Source organism: Mustela nigripes, chromosome 4 (assembly GCF_022355385.1).
Source record: "Mustela nigripes isolate SB6536 chromosome 4, MUSNIG.SB6536, whole genome shotgun sequence".
NCBI classification, from domain to species: Eukaryota; Metazoa; Chordata; class Mammalia; order Carnivora; family Mustelidae; genus Mustela; species Mustela nigripes.
Genome location: NC_081560.1, coordinates 85,899,336 through 85,919,547, shown reverse-complemented (window position 1 = coordinate 85,919,547; position 20,212 = coordinate 85,899,336). Strand labels below are relative to the sequence as shown.

Below are 20,212 nucleotides of genomic sequence, written 5' to 3'. Positions count from 1 at the left end.
TCTTAGTTTCTCACATGCTGTCTAATCGTTTGAATAACACACACACAGAAGTAGAGTGTTTTTAGTCCTCGTTCAATTTAATGACTTCTATACCATTTAATACGATTGCTGTTAATTAATATTAACTTGCAAGAACCGTAATGGCATTATTAATCATTCTAGAATATGTAGTTATTTCTCGGCATAGAACTCAGTGTTTATTTTATGACTTAGTTGAGTTGTGTATGACGCTCAAGAAATCTACAGCTTTCTTGCCTTTTTCCGGATTCCTAAAGTTATTTATCTAATAGTATTTCTCAGAACCAATAACCGAAGCAGAACCAAAGAAACTTCAGCTAGATGAAAGAATGGGATAGCAGTTAAAAAAAATATTTAAATGGTCCCAAAACTTTGTTTCACATTTATGAGGACGGATAATAGGCAATTACACTGTTTTTTAAATTTGAAACTTATTGTGATTTTTCTTTACAGGCTCAGGTTCCTGTCGCTTTAGTTATTCCGACCCCGGCATCATTGTGTCCTACGCCAAGAATAATACCGCAGACTGGATTCAGCTTGAGAGAATTAGGTTTGTTATATTTCAGGTAGTTTCATGAATCCTGACCTAAGTGGATTTCTACTTCCCTGTTTGCCTTCATTCTACCACTGATTTTATTCTTCACGATCAGAAGGATCATGGTTGTTAATTATGCTGAATTACTTGCTTGCACACATTACCCTCTGCCCACTTTGAAGAAGTATTGTTAAAAGTGTCATTTTCCATTCAGAACCTCCCACGATTAGTAGTAGCTATAACAAACCATTTTTGGTAAAAGCACCCTTGGGAGAATGACTTTCGGGATGGAATGCTCCACAAAATAACATCAGTCCAGTCTCCAGGTGGCCTGGCTATGGGCTGGCTCAGAGGCCTAGGAATATACAAGAATACCACATAAATTCCTTCCAGCCTGAGATGGTAATGAGTTCATAGCCCTGGGGCTTTTGCATCTCATCTTTAGCTCTGTCATTTCCCTTCCAACCTCCCAAAGGCAGGTTCTAAAATTCTATTATCATAATTGTGATGCAACTTGTAGTCATTTTGTTACATTTTCTTTATTAAAAAAAAAAAAATCCCTCAGTAAAGGAATGAAGTAGAATGCTTAAAGAAGAAGCTCACTCAAGTTGAAAAAATGTGGCTAAATTGGCAAAAAAAAAAAAAAAAAAAAAAAAAAAGACATTTACTCCTTCTACAGAGTTTAAATCATAAAACAATTCCAAATGGATGCTTAATTTCAGGCCTGGTAAGATATTTAAAGGAAAAAAACCTGCCTTGGACTTTTATAAGGTAATTAAATCTGCTTGGTTTGGTTCTTAAATTTGTATGACTCAAGAAGAACCTTTTCCAACAGTTTTGTACGGTTTTCTTTCTTGGCATACTAATTTCCTTACTGTATTTCCCTATTAAAAGAATTGTGATTTATTTAGGGAAGAAGAGTCAATATTAGGTTCTTAGTCTTTAAAGCTAAACAAATCTGCCCAAAGTTTCCAGACATATTTCAGATTTTTAAAACTGTCACATGTCCAAAATCTACTCCAACCAGAAACAGAAAAGTGACTCTACCTCATGGATTTTAATACTCTCTGCGAGACAGGATGCCGTATAATCCGTAAGGACTGGGTACAAGCTGAGCTCTTACCTGCTCTGTCAATTTTATAATAGCATTTTGCTATTCTTCCTAATTTCTAGTAGTTATTATAAAAAAGCATTCATATTAGATACTTATTTTTATAAATGGCTGTAAACAAGGCAGCATATTGAAAATTTTATCCATACCTTCTTTTTTCTCTGTCCAATAGCTATGTATCATAGTTTAGGTAAATTATAGTAGACATTTCTTACGGAAAACAGCTACATATTTTTGATATAACATATAGTCAACATACATATTAAATTACAACATATCAAGATCACATTCAGCTGACTCCATTGGGTTTTTCACTAAATGAGACTTTCAATTTTAAACCATCCTCTAAACTCTCATGCTCGTTAATGCTCCTTACCAGTCATGATCAGAGTGAACATATTTTCAGTCACTTCCTAAAACTAAAATACATTATTTTCATTGGTTTGAATTCTTTTTTGAACCTAAAAACATAGTCATTGTGAAATATTTTAAAAGAAAAGGAAATTGATTACCCCCAAAGGTAAGGTACACCATCTATAACCTACACTGACAATTCTTTGGATATATATATGCTTCATCGGTGAGTGAAAAATATGTCTTTTCTGTGGTCCTTTCAAAACTGATTTATAGTAAGCCCAGGGTACTACTAGTTTGCATTTTAGTACCACTTTTAATCTTGGCTATGCAATCATTTTTAGTATAGCAGGTTTCTACTTTGGTAGAATAAGATATTTAATAAAAATACTCTATCATATAGCAGAAGGGCCTAGATTCTAACAGACATACTATAAAAATCATGTTAAATTATATCAAGCTTTAAAAGATTGATCTGCTGCATCAGGTTGTAAAGAATTATATAGCATGTTTAATTTTCATAGCAAATCTCACACTGATGTAGACAAAACAAAAATGTACCTGTTTATTAGAAATAAAATAACTATTATTAAACACTGATTATGAAACAGCGTACAGTGGTCTCTCATAGATACAAAATTTCAAGGAACGAATCAAGATTAAGAAGATAATTTTATAGTTTTTGTATGTTTATTTTTCTTTTTAGCATCAAATAAAATCAACTGACCAGAGAGGGAGACAAACCATAAGAGATTCTTAATCTCAGGAAACAAACAGGGTTGCTGGAGTAGAGGGGGTGGGAGGGATAGGGTGTCTGGGTGATGGACATTGGGGAGGGTATGTGCTATGGTGAGTGCTGTGAAGTGTATAAGACTGATGAATCACAAACCTGTGCCCCTGAAACAAATAATACATTATATGCTGATTTAAAAAATAAAGGATAGGATCAGGAGGGAGGGAGACAAATCATAAGAGACTCTTAATCTCACAAAACAAACTGAAGGTTGCCAGTGGGAGGGGAGTATGGAGAGGGTGGTTGGGTTACGGACATTGGGCAGGGTATGTGCCATGGTAAGTGCTATGACGTGTGTAAATCTGATGATTCACAGACCTGTACCCCTGGGGCAAATAATACATTATCTGTTAATAAAAATAATTTTTATTAAAAAAACAAGTAGACAAAACAATAATCAAAAATGTTTTTAAAAATTGAACAGTCAGTTGAGTCAGTTAACATTTGTAGACACTCTACTCAACCACAGCAGAAATACAAATTCTTTTCAGGGCAGTTGGAGCATTCAGTGAGATAAAGGATAACATTAAGAGTTTGGAAGAATTGTAATCACCAAAGTATATCTTTGACCATAATGAGATTAAAGTAGAAATCAATAAATGTGATACATGGGAAAAATAACATAAAATAAAATCAACTGTGAGATTATTTGATTGTTTTTTTGTGATTGAGTGTCTACCACATGCAAAAAACTGTGCTGGAGACACTTTGATTTTTTGCAGGTGCCATGAAGTATGTGACATTTTCTCTTCCATTTTTCCTTTACTGGCTTACTTGAATATACTAGGTGTCTGCTTTGTGTTAAAAGAAGATCTCTTGAAGATGTTTAATGTTTAAACTGTCATCACTTAGTAGGACCATCTTAATCATCAGCATATACCAAAAGATTTAAGGGCTATGGGAGTATGAATATTTAATTTGCAATACCTACCATGTTAGGCTAATGAAACTATGATCTTAATTAAAAAACAAAATTGATCTACAAGAAAGAAAAAATGGATACTGTTGACCTTTATTGTTCATTTGTTATGTGGCTCTTCATTATATGGCACCAATTCCCATCTCACCATATGTTCCAGAGCCCCTTCCAATGTCAGCACCATCATCCATATCCTCTACCTTCCTGAAGACGCCAAAGGGGAGAACATCCAGTTCCAGTGGAAGCAGGAAAGTCTCCATGTAGGCGAAGTGTATGAAGCCTGCTGGGCCTTAGATAACATCTTGATCATCAACTCAGCTCACAGACAAGTCATTTTAGAAGACAGTCTTGATCCAGTAGACACGGGCAACTGGCTTTTTTTTCCAGGAGCTACCGTTAAGGTTTGAGCTCTTTTTTGTTTCTTCTCCTTCCCTTTAAAACCTAAAGCTTCATCAATGAGATCAGACAAAGGTAACTATTCTACTAATAGTTTTATAATTTGTTACAAAGGTAACAAATCTACTAATAAAGGAATAGGTAATATTCTTATTTATGCTACCTTCTCTTTTAAGGATTGGGAGTCATTGGTCCAAAAAAAATTCACTTATTCACCCATTTAGTAAGTATCTTTGAGGACCCATTGTGCCGTGTCCTCGGCTGAACCTAGGGAACGTAACCACAAAAAGGCAGATGTGTTTCTTCCCTTCACATGGTTGTCAGCTTCGTGGGGGGTAGTTAGACGTGTCATTATGCAAATACAAAACAGCACAGTTTCTATGATTTGCTGGGTACGTTTAGAGCTCCGGAAGTACAATATTCAATACCAGATCCAGTCTCAAGGGATTAGGAAGGTGCTCCAGATGGAGAATCTAGGCAGAGACCAAAAGGTAATTCGAAGTTGGCCAGATTGGAGGAATAGTGTTTCTAGAATCAGAAATCATATACATAAGGCCTGGATGGCAAGAGCACAAGCCAGGTCTTAGACAACATTCAGTGTTCACTTTTGTCTGACAGATTTTGAGTTGAGACTTGTGATAGTTGAGTCTGGAGATATGGCCAGTGACAAACTTTGAAGATCTTGCAAGCTGCTGTAGAGTTTGAATTTTATCTTAAAGGGAGTCGCTGACTTGCTCCAAGTATGTCTGACCATCGGATTTGACTTTTTAAATATATGTTTAATGACAGCAGATGTGATGGAAGGGAGAAAGTGCAGGTGGAGGAACCACATAGGAGGCTGGTAACAGAAATCCAGTGGGAGACCCTGTTTGCCAGACTTAGGGGAGAATGTGGATGGACTTCAGAGATTTTTAAGAGAGGGAGTAGAAAAGATTCAAGACTTCCTGAGATGATGAGCGTGTAGCAGGTGGTGAGCACAAGGTTTGGGCAGCTGGGTGGACGGCACTGCCATTCATGGAAACAAGAGACAGAAGGAGATGCAGGTTCACAGAAGTTGATGAATTCACTCTGGACATGTTGATCTTTTCTTTAATGGAGATACACTTGATGGATAATAGTATGTTAGCTTCAGATGTGACATGTAATGCTTTAATATTTACTTATATTGTGAAATGATCATCCCAATAAGTTTTGTTAATATCCATCACCTCCCTTGTGTACAAAATTTTCTTCTTGTGATGAGAACTTCGGGATCTGTTAACAACTTTCAAAGATGCAATATGGTATTATTAACTGTGCTCCACCAGAGCTTGTGGCTATGTTGATCTTGATAATCCTGGGGACAGTCAAAAAGAAGTATTTGGTGGGAGGTTAGATAAAGAAATCAGGGACTCAGAGGCAATTTGGCAATTACCAGCCTTTTGAATGAACATTGAAGTCATGGGCTTGCCTCCCCAGAGAGTGTAGAAGAAGAAACTGTGCCTAGGCAAATAAAGAATGCCATTAGACCCTCAGCTGGACCTTCTTGAGTTTCCAATATATGAAATTAAAGTGCAGATACAGCTTAGAGAACTTTTAAAAATGCAACTCAGTGGTACAATCTGCTGCTTGAAGGAAGTGAGCTTACAGGAGTAGCAGCAAGTAGAACATAAACATTCATGTTCACCTTTTTTTTTTTTTTAAGATTTTTAGAAAAAATTATTTAGTTGACAGACAGAGATCACAAGTAGGCAGAGAGGCAGGCAGAGAGAGAGGAGGAAGCAGGCTCCCCGCCGAACAGAGAGCCCGGTGCGCGGAGTTCAATCCCAGAACCCTGGGATCATGACCTGAGCCAAAGGCAGATGCTTTAACCCACTGAGCCACCCAGGCGCCCCTGCTCACCTCCTTTTAATAATGCTTTCAAATTCTAGAAAAATGATTCCAAATTATTTAGAACCCATCAACACAGGAACTCCCCTGACACAGTCACTTCTTGTTTAACAAATCAAGTGCCAGACAATTTATTTGAAGTCAATGAAATCACACCGGTTGCCTAGCATTAGGAACAGGCATCATCCTTATTCGGTGTGCGAGAACACCCGGTAAACCTTATGGAAATTTGTCCATATTCCTAGTGGTCCCTTGAAAGAGAGTCCATGGATTCCTTTCATATGGGTGTAGGAAAGAACCTTTGTAAGGATATCCCACATCCTATCTCACTACCGCTTGATGAAGAAGGATTTCTGTTGATGTTATCAACATTGGCAAGAAAACACAAAAACCCAGGAAACACAAGGGGACCTCAGGGCCTGGGATTCACATCCTTTTCCCAGGATTCTCATTTATCATTCGGACTCAGTACCCTTTACTCTATAAATGCAATTTTTATGCCTTGTTTTACAAGCTGTTACACTAATCTAATTAGCCATTCAGTTTCTTAATGGATTGTACTTTAGTACTATCCCTGTTAAAAATGCATGAAATGTGGTTTTACTCCAGCAGTGATATTCAATTAAATTACAACTTTGTGTGGGTTGATAGTTTTGCTTTGTGGTCCATGATCTTACTCCCAAACTTACCAATCATACGTTCGAGACTTGCCTGGTGACCTGTGGACAAAACCATTGTAGTAATGATATCTATCGCGCTCTTTGACTGGCTATCAGGTAGAAGTTTTTCTCTGATGTTTCTTTTGAAAATTCTTTTTAAGACTTTGTATAAAATTTTATAACATAATCTAAGAATTATCATTTCACCTCCTTTGCCTGACTGCCCTCTTGCCTTCTGGTTCAAATATCTGAGCATGAAAAAGTTGCTTTTGCCAAGTGATTTGGAATTCTAGCAATAAAAATTGTTTATTTAAACTGTATGCAACCCCTTTATTAAATATTTCTCCTTTACTTGATGGCATCGGAAACAAAAACTAAATACAACCAATTAAAAAGCACAAGTGCATCTCCATGTTCCTGTTAGTCACAGGGCATGTTTTAAACATTGTTTTATTGGGGGCTTTTAGTTTTTAGGGTTATTGTCTGTTTGCTTGTTCTACCTACATAATACCTTTTCTGTATTCAGTAAAAGTCTCCAAGATGTTTACATCCTAACTAAATAAACAAGTGAGCCTAACAGCAATTGAGAAAGTATGCTTAATTACAAAACAGAGCTTAGTTGCAGAAAAAAATGTCCAAGCAGAGACAGAATATTCTTAGTCTAAGTAATAAGGGCTACTTTTTACTGAGGGCTCACTGTTCTGGGAGCACGCTTGCGTACACACAGACACAGACACACACAGATACAGGATTTCATATATATCATCTCATATATTTTATCTTGTTTTAAAAATTCTGTCTTTATAAGCCTATAAAGCAGGTGTTATATTAGCCCCATTTTACAGATGTGGAAAGCAGACATAGAGGTGTCGAGTAACGTGTCCAAAATATCCCTCTCACTCATGGGAGAGCCAGAGACTCACATAGAGGAATCTGACTTGATCTTGATTCCAATTCGCCATATGGCTTTACTCTTAGAGGTCGTCAATAGAAACTGGTATGTTTCTGTGTGTCCTGTGTTTCTTCCCAACATCCATTTGTTATCTGCCCATTTTCTTCCCCATCATTCTCTGACTTAGGTTAAAAGATTCTTGTTTTTTCTCTTTCTCGATCTGGCTCCAGCTTTTTTCCATTTGCACCGCATGTTCCTCCCTCCCGATGACTGATTTTTATACATTAGGATTTAGTTAAGTTCGGCCCAAGCACTAGTCTCTTTCTTCTCTTCCAGCTGATTTAATTTTCATGGTTGTGGTTCCTGCACCGTCACAGATATTGACTCCTGACCTCAAGGGGATGGGAGTATTAACATGTTTTCCCTGTGGAAGGAGGAAGTATTTGCAGTAGCCTGTGCGGGAGGAGATACAGTATAATAATGACAAGATGCTCAATTAAGAGAAATCAACAGTCTCATGGCTGCAGACTGCCCGAGACGAGGGTGTTAAGAGGCAAGGACCAGATACAGAGATGCCACTGACAAAAACTTCAGCACTATTCCTTTACCGGCATCACATCATGCTCCCTCCATACTCAAAACCTCTGATGGCTTCCTGTGGGGGCCTACATGATGCTCGCTAGCATGTCATCCGAGGCCCCGTAGTCTAGGCCCCACTGAACTTCCATCCTCATATCCTGCTCCGCTGTGCTCCAGCCTCACACACACAACACAGAATTTCACACGCCTACACTTTAGAAAGGCCTTTCCACCTTCTTTTTGCTCTGCCTAGTAATTCCCCAGCCTCCTTCAGGACCCAGTTCCAAAGTCACTGTCTGTGTGAACGTGGTGCATGGTTCATGTCTCCCTCCTCTCTGTGTGGGTGTAACTATGGGGTTGAACAAGCAGGAATTGGGGTTGGAGACTGGCTGTGGAAAACAGGTCTCTTTGTCCCCCGCCACCACCACCAGTGACCACTCAGGCTCAGTCTGAGAGCTTCTTCATTTCTGTCCTCGTTGCAGGTCCCAAGACCGACGAGAGACCAAATAAGTCATCTGACCACTTTAGTCTCTCAGACAGTCTCAGTTCAATAATAGATGTGATCGGTTCACCGTAATCACCTAAGCTCCGAGCTTCATCCATAGCTTCTCTCCTCCTCCAGCTTAGGTCTGTTGCATGGCGGGGCGGTGGTCAGCTCCTTCTCCTTCCTCACCATCCCATACATGTCAGCCCCTGAGCCCTCCAGGACTGCATGTGGGGGAAGCGGAAGAAGCAGGAGGCAGGTACTGTTAGAAGCCGGAATTACTGATGCCTTGGCCTGGCAAGCCATCACAGTTGTGACTCTCTCTTCAATCTACCTTTGGGCTCTTTGGAGCTCTCCCGGCTCCTCACTAATGCTTGGGATCTCTCACCTGCTGTTCTTTGATGCATCTCTCATGACTGCTTCCTCTTCCAGCCATGGGGCCTCGGGTTAGTGATTATAACCTATTTCCACTGAGGGCTTCTTGCCCCTCCCGGGAGACATTTGGGGTAGGATCATAGGCAAAGTAGGCTGTTTCTTGTGTCCATGCACCCAAGCATACTCTCTAGTAAACATTCACCTTGCGTCCATGATTGGGGGGAAAGTAGTTACTTCTAAGCACAGCCCTCTTCTTATGTAGCCGTCCTCCAAGCAGGTCCAGGCACAAGTCCAAGCACATTCAGCATATCATCCAAGTGCTGTCCTTGAATTCCAGTGCTCCAGGCTTGAGGAGAGAAGAGGACCTTCCCCTGCTGCTGCAGTCATGGGTGGGACGCATAGTTCACCACCAGCCTTCTCTAAAAAAATCATTTCTCTGCTGCCCAGCTTCCCACTCACACCAACTTTGAGTTTGTATCCCAGCAGTGTGACTGAGTAACTAAGCCCTTTTTTACCTCTTTCACGTGGTCCTTGTAGTTGGTCTGTCCCACTCTCACCTTAGAATGTGGAGTAGTTCGTGTATTCTCTTACCGGGACATATACCTCTATGAGAGCACTTACAACCTTGCTTTCCATTTACATGTCCCTCTCCCTGGTCAGAAGTTCATCTTCTTAAGCTCGGACACTATGTCAGCTCTTTGAATCTCCAGTGTTGGGATGTGATGGATTTTTGTTAGGTGTTAACGGAATGAATGAAAAAGTGGAAAAAATAACCAGAGGATCTAGTTTATGACGGAGGAAGATGCCTTTCATATTCCATGATGACTTGAAGGGAGCTGAAAATACTGTGAATGAAACTGAAGACAGTAAAACTCTGAAGAAAATGGGTTTAACTACATCAGTTCAAATCTTGGCTTTACCATTTATTAGCCACGTGGTTTGGGGCAACTTAGTAAATCTCTTGGGTCCTCAGTATCTTCATCTGTAACGGGGATAATAACAGTATCCACCCAAGCTGTGATAATTAAATAAGAAAATACATATAAAACCCTTACAACAGGCCCCAGCACCTAGAAAGAGTTTAATAAATATGTGTCCTCTTTATTGAAACTTTGAGAATAAGCTCCAAAAAGAAGTGAACATGGAGGAAAATGTGTGGAAGGCGAAGGATTGAGCTAACAACTCAGATTATGAGGTGGGGGGAAATGGGATAGAAAAAATACAGACCTCACAAATTATATCATTCCTTTTTTTTTTTTTTTAAGATTTATTTATTTATTTGGCAGACAGAGATCACAAGTAGGCAGAGAGGCAGGCAGAGAGAGAGGGGGAAGCAGGCTCCCCGCTGAGCAGGGAACCCAATGCAGGGCTGGATCCCAGGACCCTGGGATCATGACCTGAGCCGAAGGCAGAGGCTTTAACCCACTGAGCCACCCAGGCGTCCCAAATTATGTCATTCTTATACATCATTGAAGTAATGTCAGAATCAAATGCATTAAAATGATTAGGTCGGACACAGTGTTGCCCATACATGTAACCTTTGGCAATCAAAATAAGAAGTGGTTTCCACTGAAATTAAGTTTCAATGCCACTCATGTAATCAGAATTGTAATGGTTTCTATTATTAACAACAAATGATTTTCTTAAATGCTCCTGTTCATAAAACAAGGGAATAGAAAGGAGGGAGTATGTAAACTGCCTAGCTGATGACCTTGAAAATAGTGTTTGAGGGTGTCGGGTCAGATAGGAAAGATGAAAATGATTCACATTCCCAGTGCATATTTCTCCTTGTCTTCTTTAGATTTTTTGCTTTAGTTTCTTTGGGAATATTCAATTCATTTCATCTGAGCCTGTTCTTGTTTATCTCAAGTAGGGCAGAATGATATAAGACCAAATAGAGTAATTAACTTAAGGAGTTTATGTGATCTGGAGAATTGCAATTATAGGTCACCGGTTTAAATCTGCCCTGGGTTGGTAGAAGGCCATTACCATCTGTTGGCTCTTGGGTAATTAACATAAAATAGATGTATAACAGTATTGGCTTTTAATATCGAATCTGGCCTTACATTTGTTGTGCTTTTTGATTTGGGGTTGGTAAGCTTCAAAAGGTTATGGGATTCATCTGTTCTTCCTATGTTTCTCCTCTGTTCTCTTTACAAGTGCATGGCCTTGCCTGACTCATCTTCCAATGTTTTTCCAGAAAACTTGTCCATGTGGAAGAAAAGGCACACCACATTCTTATGCTTCTAACTACCATCATGATGGTAATTTATTTCCCACAAATCCCTAAGCAGCCCTTTGTTCGTGACCAAGTAGGTGGGGTTCTAAATGCCAAGAAATACAGTGCTTCAAGTTGAAAAGCCCCCCAGAGCACCACTCTCATTAGCAAGACCCCAAAGGAAGCAGATTGTGGCCTCACAAGGCAAGCAACTGATGCCTACTCAGTATTGAATCACCTGCCTTAATTACTGGTTAAGATGATTCTGGCTTTGTTTCCAGAATACCACGTCCCTTTTTAACTTTTGTATATGATTTCTAGAAGAATCAAGAATTATTTGTGTCCGTTGTTCCCATTCAAAAGACACGGAGTGTCCTCTGCCGGTTCATCTGCAGTTGCTAGAAGAGCTCAGGGTGCCCACAGCGGCCATCCCCCAGCCTGCGGGCACACATCTCCCGGTCAGGTGGCTGCGGGTCTTTGTGTAACATTCGAAAGTGGGAGGCACATTTGTCCTGCCTAAAGTGGGGCAACAGTTCATCTTAGGGCAACTTCTGGTGCTCCAACTCTGTGACAGTGGTCTTGGTTTTGCCATCAAGCTTTATGGGAAATGAATCAAATTTCTAGCCCTTTCCAGCCCTTTCCAGTTAAGACTTAGAGTATCGAGGGGCGCCTGTGTGGGTCAGTCATTAAGCGGCTGCCTTCGGCTCAGGTCATGATCCCAGGGTCCTGGGATCGAATCCTGTATCAGGCTCTCTGCTCAGCAGAAAGCCTACCTCTCCCTCTCCCCCCCCCCCCCCCTGCTTGTATTCCCTCTCTTGCTGTGTCTTTGTCAAATAAATAAATAAAATCTTAAAAAAAAAAAAAGACTTAGAGTATCGAGGAATCGAGGATCACCATTTCACCTTGGGTAGGAGTCTCAGATCCAGGAATGATACTTGCACTAGTGTGGGTGCTAAGCAATAATAAAAATAGTGACCCAATGGTGATAAACAGTAGTGACAATGACAATAGGAAGAATAGTCGTGATGGCATCTCATGAAGGCTTCGTACGCGCCAGCACCAGGGGGAAGGCTCTATCATCCAAGTTTTGTTTCTCTAGTCGGTAAACACTGCATGTCCGTAACTGGAGGCTTAGCGCTCCATTTTCCTGAGTCACTCTTGAAACATCTGGACAATTCCATCAAAGCTCTCTCTTTCCAGCTCCTCAAACATATAGCCTGCAATCTGACAACATCCTTCATTTCAAGGTCAAAGACAGCTACTAAATGTAAGTTCGTGGAGGGCCATCCTGGAGCTCCTTCAGCTAGCCGCCTACTGTCCGTAACTCACTGTCAAAGAGAAAAGCCACAAAGATCAGTAAGGCACTCACAGGAGAACCCAGGGGCGGATGATGAGGAAAGAGCTGTGAACAAGTATTTGGGTTTTGTTGTTTTTCTTTTTTTGTTTTCCTCACCTTTTCATAGTACCCACAAAACAGAGTTTCCAAATGGATCAGTATGTCACAGAGGCGACTCTTGGTCAAGCACGTGCTTCATTTTGTTTGTTTACTCTCGTCTTTGGTGGCAGCCAAATTTGTATTTTGAAACCATGAATCATTCATGACTCTTAGGTATCTGTGTGTGTGTGTGTGTGTGTGTGTGTGAGAGAGAGAGAGAGAGAGAGAGAGAGCAAGAGAGAGCGCGCATGTGTTTTGCTCAGTCACCATTAATAAATGTTTATACCCGCTCAGCCAGCCTGGTTACATCGGCTTGCAAAGGCATAAATCACTGGCTTCTGTCTACTCTGGAATTGACCCGCAGATTAAATGCAGATCACTGTGAGATAGGTGCCGTTCCGCATATTTTTTATTGTTAAGAACTCTTCCCACTCTGATTGCTAGGCCTACACCTGCTAATCTTTCTCTCTTTATTACCTGAGTTCATTGCGTAGCTAGCAAAGAATTCCAGATTACTCCTTCTACACATTTATGTCAACTTGGGTTGAGAAGTAAATCAGTGCTAGACGTCACAGATTCTGTGAGGAAGGTTTGTCCTTTAGCATAGGCTGTGATTTGATCACATGTATTTAAAAGAAATTTCCTTTAAAAGTGATTTATTAAGTTTTTCCAATATAGCCCAGGGATGTGGAATAACTAAGTATACAGAATTTAGAAGGGTCATATGTTAATCTTTTCTCTGTTACTGCTTCCTCTTTATTACATTTACTGTTGATAAATACACAGTAATAATGACAATTTTCCTGTTTAACAAACACCAAAGGCTCTAATGAAGACAATAGCCATTAGGTAAATCAACAACCCATTAAGGGGGAGCATTAAGTCAGAACAGGAGAGTCTATTAATTTTCTTATAGCTCTTGTACATTAAGCATTTGCCAAATTCATTGTCCCAGTGGACGCTAGGCATGTCTCCAGTCCTGAATAAGAATTGGAGCTTTCATTCTGGGATTCTGCTGTCACCTGTCTAGTACTTTTGTCATGAATTGTGGAGCTATTAATGCAGAATAAAAGGTGATTATGTCCAAATTAAGAAAACGTGTAAATTAATTTGTCTGAAAATTCGAAGTCTTCATGCAGGTTGAGGCTAGTGAGGAAAACCCAAGATGAATGGTGAAAGGGGGGATCACACTCAAAGCAGAGCTCACTTTTAAACGTGCCTTTTGGGGGATGTAATCCCCTAGCAGATCAGGACCTGCCTACTATAATGCCCAACTTGTCTTCCAGAAATCAAGCACCCCAGACGATCCAGTCAATGATTTTATGATATTTTTCACAGTATCAGGACAAACAGGAGGAAATCAAATGTGCTTTCCAGAAACGTGCTTTGCAAATCGCTGTACTGGAAACTATCTGGTGTGTAACTTGAGGGATTTGAGTCCCGGCTTTCTAATGAGGATAAACCTGAACTCAGTAAGACTTGTGGCTAGTCCATGTTCCCATGTCTTTTTCCATTAAGAATCGGAATGTTAGCTATGATCTCTCTGGCCGGGTTCCAGCCTGGTTAATTGCATGCTGTCTACCTAAATTCCCTTTGCTTGGGATGTTCTTCACTTTGGATTGCATTGCTCTTATTGTCATGTTTCCCCCAAGAGGTGAGTGCATGATATCATAGAATGAGCCAGAATATAATTTGTCAAGCTAATAAGAGTACTTTGGGGATGAAGGGTTAAACATAAGTAGTGTGCTTTTCACAATTTCCCTCCGATGCTGCCTATTTGTACAGTAATTAATGGGGAATAACATTAGTGAAATATGGAATTGGGCCAAATCACCATGACAAGGATGGCAATAACACGGAATCAAATAATTATGGTAAATTCTACTGGAAGTAACTCGTCAAACAAACCCCCAGAACCTCCCTGACTGCTGCACCCTTTTTTGTTTAGTTTTGATCTGAAGCTGCCACATTTAATCACTAATTACTGCCATGTTCCATGAGATTTATTTTACTTTATATGAACATCAGAACATTTTTCATCATTTCTGTGCCTAGTACAGGACATAGCACGGTAACCTGCCTAGTGACACTCACTGAGGAAGATTTGTTAAGCAAATGAATGAAGTAAAGTTTGTTAAGCGAATGAATGAAGATGGAGGCAATGAACATTTATTGATTTCTTGAGATACCCCAGTCTTTAGGAGGCATGTCACCAACAGTATCTCATCTAATCCTCACAATTACTCCCATTTCACAGATGAAAAGACAGAGGCTCAGAGAGGCCAATGGCTTCTCCAAGATCAAACAGTTTTGACATGTGTTTTACTAGAAAGCCAGCCCTTTCGTTCCTCAGTCTCTTATAGCCTCCCACATCGTACCTGGCATCCTCAGCCTTAATTTGAGAAGGCAAGTCCAAAAACCTCAGACCCTGTGAAAGTCAAGTTGATCTCCAAAGACAAGGTTAACAACCGTCCTATGGAATTTTACATTGTTATTCTTACTCTCATTACTCCAATTCAAATTTGTCACTGTTGCCACTTTGGAGTTGTCATAACTGTTGCCAAGTAATTATACACTTGTCACAAAATATACCATAAATCGAAACTTTATGAATCTTGGTACAAAGTGGTTCAAATGCAAATGCTTAATGAATCCAGAAAATAATGAGAAAATCTATTCTTTAAGCTCCCTAAAATTCACTCACCATGGCTGAGTCTATTGTGTTGACTAGAGAAAATGCACTTCAGCCCTCCTGCACCTGGACTGTGTTCATAGCCAAGTTTTCCGTTTTTTAACTGGCATTAAATTGCCTAGAAATTGAATGTGTGGAAAATGGCAGAAATTCATTTTTCCTCATGAGAGAAATCATTCTCTTCCTATTTTGATTTTTTTTTTTAAATATAGCATGAAAGGCTGATTCTTTAAAGACCATTGACCCGGGATGTAGGAAATGCATATTTCTATATGATGATAGCTCTAGCTTAGAGAAAGGCTTAGGAAACACAGCAATATGTAGGCTCTAAGTCAGTCAATTTCCAGTCACTCAATCACACATCCCAGTGTAATCCAGAAGCTCCTCCACCAACTTATTTTATTTTCATCCAGATATTGGCTAATTTATGACTCTACCAACAATGCCATTTTAATTAATTTTATTCATCTTATTTCTCTTTCCTCTGCTCCTCATATCTCATCTATTTGCCTTGCCTAGATTTTAATTAAAAAAGCTCTCCTCTCTAAGGAGCAATCTGAAGTGGCAAAAATAATTACTTAAAATATTACAGTCATTAAAACATTGGCTGTGGTGGAGGCCATGCATTTTCAATTTTCCTACAAATGATGTTTTAGCTTCCTTTTAAAGTGCACTTTGTATCTGAATTGTCTGCCACCAGCCAGCTTGGCTATCAAAAATGGTCTTCCAGCTGGGTGGGCTGAGTGACAACTCCTTAATGGAGGAAATGGATGGCTCTCTGCTCATGTGGAGGGGAAGGCATACTAGGCAGATTTCATTCCATCTGCCACCAGTTCTCTGCAAGCTGGGCAATCCCAAATGCCCAATATACTCATTCCAACAAAAAGGATAGCGTCAAAAAAATAAATTGTAAGGCTACAGATGCCTGAAAAAAGCATCAGGGCCATTAGACCCCAGGGAGATAATATTAAGAGGTGCCTCAGTGTTCGTCTTTGATGAAAGGCTAATTAAACTATGGTGGGGGCAATCGTGAGTACTTTTACAAGTACAGAGGTGAAGTCATTAACATTTGCAGAGGATAAAGGGAGCAATCTTAGAAAAATGCTATCCTGAATTGTGGCCAAGGACTTGTTATATGGAGGAATTTGCACTGATGTTTCCTGTTGATGGTTTTCTGAATGGCAAATTCTTGTCACTTAGCTACACTGTGTTCTGCTTTTCAAGTAGAGGAAACCCGTTGAGCTGCAAAGTAGGAAAATATTTTCAATTGACAAATAGGAACAAATAAGGACTATATTTAAGGGATTTTTCAAAATTGGCGAACTCTGGTGCCTGGAACTATGAAGTATATGTCATTGATGTCATTGATCAGTGCTAAAATAGTGAAATGCTTCAGGCCATCTTCAGAATTTATACCATTATTTTGCCCCAAATACGTGTTTACTTACCTGATATGTATTCACCATGAGTCAGTCAAAAGCTGTAACTCAGGAAATCAAATTTTATGATCATTTGCTAAAAAACAAACAAACAAACAAAACAAAACAAAACCTTGATGGATTCTTAGTATGCTCAAAATACTCCTGAATTCCAAAATATTCCTATTTTTATCATATCTAGAGCTCATGTATCTCACAAAGTTAGACATATAACTGTCTTACAAACTTGTTTAGATTTTAATTGTTATTACGTAGAAATGACATGAGTTTGAATAGATGCTAAACAAAAACAGCTGGGTATTAAAATCACTGGCAGTTTTCTGAAATTCTTCTCGTACTCTCAGTGCACATTTCTCTTGGATTTTAACATAGTATACTGATACTACACAATGCAAGTTCATCTGTTAAAAAAAAAAAAAAGTGGCAACGACATCTTCCATTATTAAGTTTTCCTGTCCTCAGAAGATTTTTGGTAATCTGCCAAAATTTGGAGGGCCTTTAAAGTTCTAATTGATGCTTCTATCTGCCCTAAATGTGAATGAATGTTTGCAGTATTTTTACCATATGGCTATCGTGGGACATATTCTTTTACATTTTACTAAAGTTCTGAAGTTGACCTGAAGCATTTGAATGACTATTCTAATGAGAAACACAATTAAAAATGGGTTTACATATGTTTCCATCTCTCTTTCCCCTACTGCTAAGAGTATGGACTATAACTGCTTATTTTTGGAAAAACTATCCAGAAAAAAAAAAAAGATTATTGTATAGCACACAGACATTTCAGAAACACACCTCCACAGGTCATACTACTACTTGTGCTTCTAACAGCACCCCAGGGAACAGATATTATTGACATCATTCCATAGCCTGAGAAACCGAAGCCTACAAGGGTTAACTGACCTATGCAAAAGCATGTAGCTATTAAGTAGAGCAAACACATTGAAACAGGCTTCTGATTCCAATCCTCAGACTCCTTGAGGATGGAAAGCAACTGAGTCTTCATTTCTTGTCATCTTGATTGGTTTTGGTTTCTAGGATTTTGTTCTTTTCCAACCTTCATCTCCTCAATTCACGTAAGTGCTGATTTTTCAGGGCACAGGTTCCCATCCAGAGGCAGAAATGGAGGTCAATTTTTCAGAGCACGGGTTCCCATCCAGAGGCAGAAATGTACTATCAAACAAGCCAATTCTATCTCAGTCCAAATGCATTCAGGCAGAAGTTCTGAGTTGGGGGCACCTGGGTGCCTCAGTCAGTGAAGCCTCTGCCTTCATCAGGTCATGATCCCGGAGTGCTGGGATCGAGCCCCACATCAGGCTCCCTGCTTGGTGGGGAGTCTGCTTCTCCCTCTCCCCCACGCTGCCGCTCTGCCTACTTGTGCTCTCTTTCTGTCAAATAAATACATATTTTTTTAATTTAAAAAAAAAAAAAGAAGAAGTTCTGAGTTCAGAGAGCATCTGAGAAACCAGGCCCATCCTAAGGTTTTGAACCCCTGTGACAAATCGTAATATAGAATTCACAGGGAATTCTAACTTGCCTTGTGATTGATTTAGAGATCCTCAGAATGCGAGCCCTCAACGGTCCCCCTACCTTTCCCTGGATTCCTTTTTTTTCTTTTTTCAAGATTTTATTTATTTGACACAGAGAGAGATCACAAGTAGGCAGAGAGGCTGGCAGCAAGAGAGGGGGAAGCAGGCTCTCAGCTGAGAAGAGAGCCCGATGTAGGGCTCGATCCCAGGACCCTGAGATCACGACCTGAGCTGAAGGCAGAGGCTTAACCCTCTGAGACACCCAGGCACCCCCTTTCCCAGGATTCTTAAATACAGGGCCTATATACAGTCAGCCTCTCAGGAGGCCTGTTCTTGCTCAGATGACTCAGGAATACACCAGTTTCCCACACACTATCCCTGCTCTATCATCCCAATATGACCCTGCTGGTTCATATTACCGACTCCACACCTTGAAAACATTGGGCTCTACTCGGAATGGCAGAGTCAGAAGTTGTCTCCCGATCTGTTAGCATGGCGGGGAGTCAGGCAGCCATCCATTGCTGTGAGTGTTCTGTGGGTCCCGCCGCCCCGCTGCCCAGAAAATGGCAGCCTCATCTCGCTCAGGGAGAGGGGAGGTCAAGCTGCCTCCCGCTCAGCTGTGGCTGCTGACTTTGCGTATGTCACAACCTTTTTTTGGTACTGCATTGCAGCATTAAGACTATGAAGAAGAAAACCTTCCAAGAGCAGTACTTCTTCCCCTCCACACTCAGAAGACTTTGGGCTTATTTGGGAAGGGAGAAGAGAGCCAACTGCGAATCTTCCCTTCAGCCCGACAGACAGGATTAGGGTATTTGCTGGGGAAAGACCAGCACTGATTGTTCTAAACCACTGCCCCCTCTGTTTGAATTTAGATTTGGCATTATTCTTCTTTCACTACAAACTGTTAAAGAACAACTCCTTCCCTATAGAAATAATTAAACTATGCCCCAAACAATATCATTATCTCTTTCATGGAAACTTACCAAAGATAGATCCTACTAGTTTTTAGATCCTATTATGTTAGCGTGAAAATTGGATGACATTCAGTTGAGTGGTAATAGTTTTTCAGATTGCTTTATTTACCCTTGATATGGTAAATATTACTTGTTTCATATGCTAGCCCTCTGTAGTCATAGTGTCAAAAATGTATATTTGGTAGATAATTTTCAATAATTATACAATTAAAAGTGATCTATTCAGCTACCAAATGTATTTGGTAATAGCAACATAACAAAAAGATCCTTTAAAATTATTTCTGTTTTGGGGTGCCTGGGTGGCTCAGTGGGTTAAAGCCTCTGCCTTTGGCTCAGGTCATGATCCCAGGGTCCTGAGATTGAGCCCCACATTGGGCTGTCTGCTCGGCGGGGAACCTGCTTCCTCCTCTCTCTCTGCCTGCTTCTCTGCCTACTTGTGACCTCTGTCTGTCAAATAAATAAATAAAATCTTTTAAAAATTTTTTCTATTTGTCTAAAACACCAACTGATTTTAATTTTTGGAAATCAGTTTAACAATATTCAGTTAAACAGTATCTAGTTGTATAATGGCTTTTTTAACATAAATCTTCCATCTCAACTAAATAAAAATATATATCAAATATCTTAATAATATAAAATTTGGAGAGTGGCAAAACACTCATTTATAACAGTCTTAAAATATTAACAAACAATCCTGAGGCAAATGAAACCAAAATCGAAATAATTAAGTTGGTGTTTAGCCAGAAATGACCAAGTTAAGTGAGTCACTCTTTTTATTATGTAAATATGCCCTTTTAAATTGTAATTAAATTGTTCTGTTTTCACACAAAAAGATATTTCATGTATGGCTTTTCCTTAGACAATGACTAAATGTGTCATCTACACTGATATCAGTGTTCTTATATAATCCCAGATACACATAGGCTATAGTTGATCAGGAT

General features: G+C 39.7%; 1 protein-coding gene across 3 annotated transcripts in view; it reads left to right on the top strand.

The window, feature by feature from the left end:
* Positions 1-20,212, top strand: part of RELN (reelin) — a 496,502-nt gene that overhangs the window by 278,030 nt on the left and 198,260 nt on the right. For all 3 annotated transcript variants that reach the window (XM_059396996.1, XM_059396995.1, XM_059396994.1), the window contains exons 9-10: positions 472-568; positions 3,891-4,131. In XM_059396996.1, coding sequence (XP_059252979.1) covers positions 472-568; positions 3,891-4,131 — 338 coding nt within the window. The remainder of the gene's footprint in view (positions 1-471; positions 569-3,890; positions 4,132-20,212) is intronic.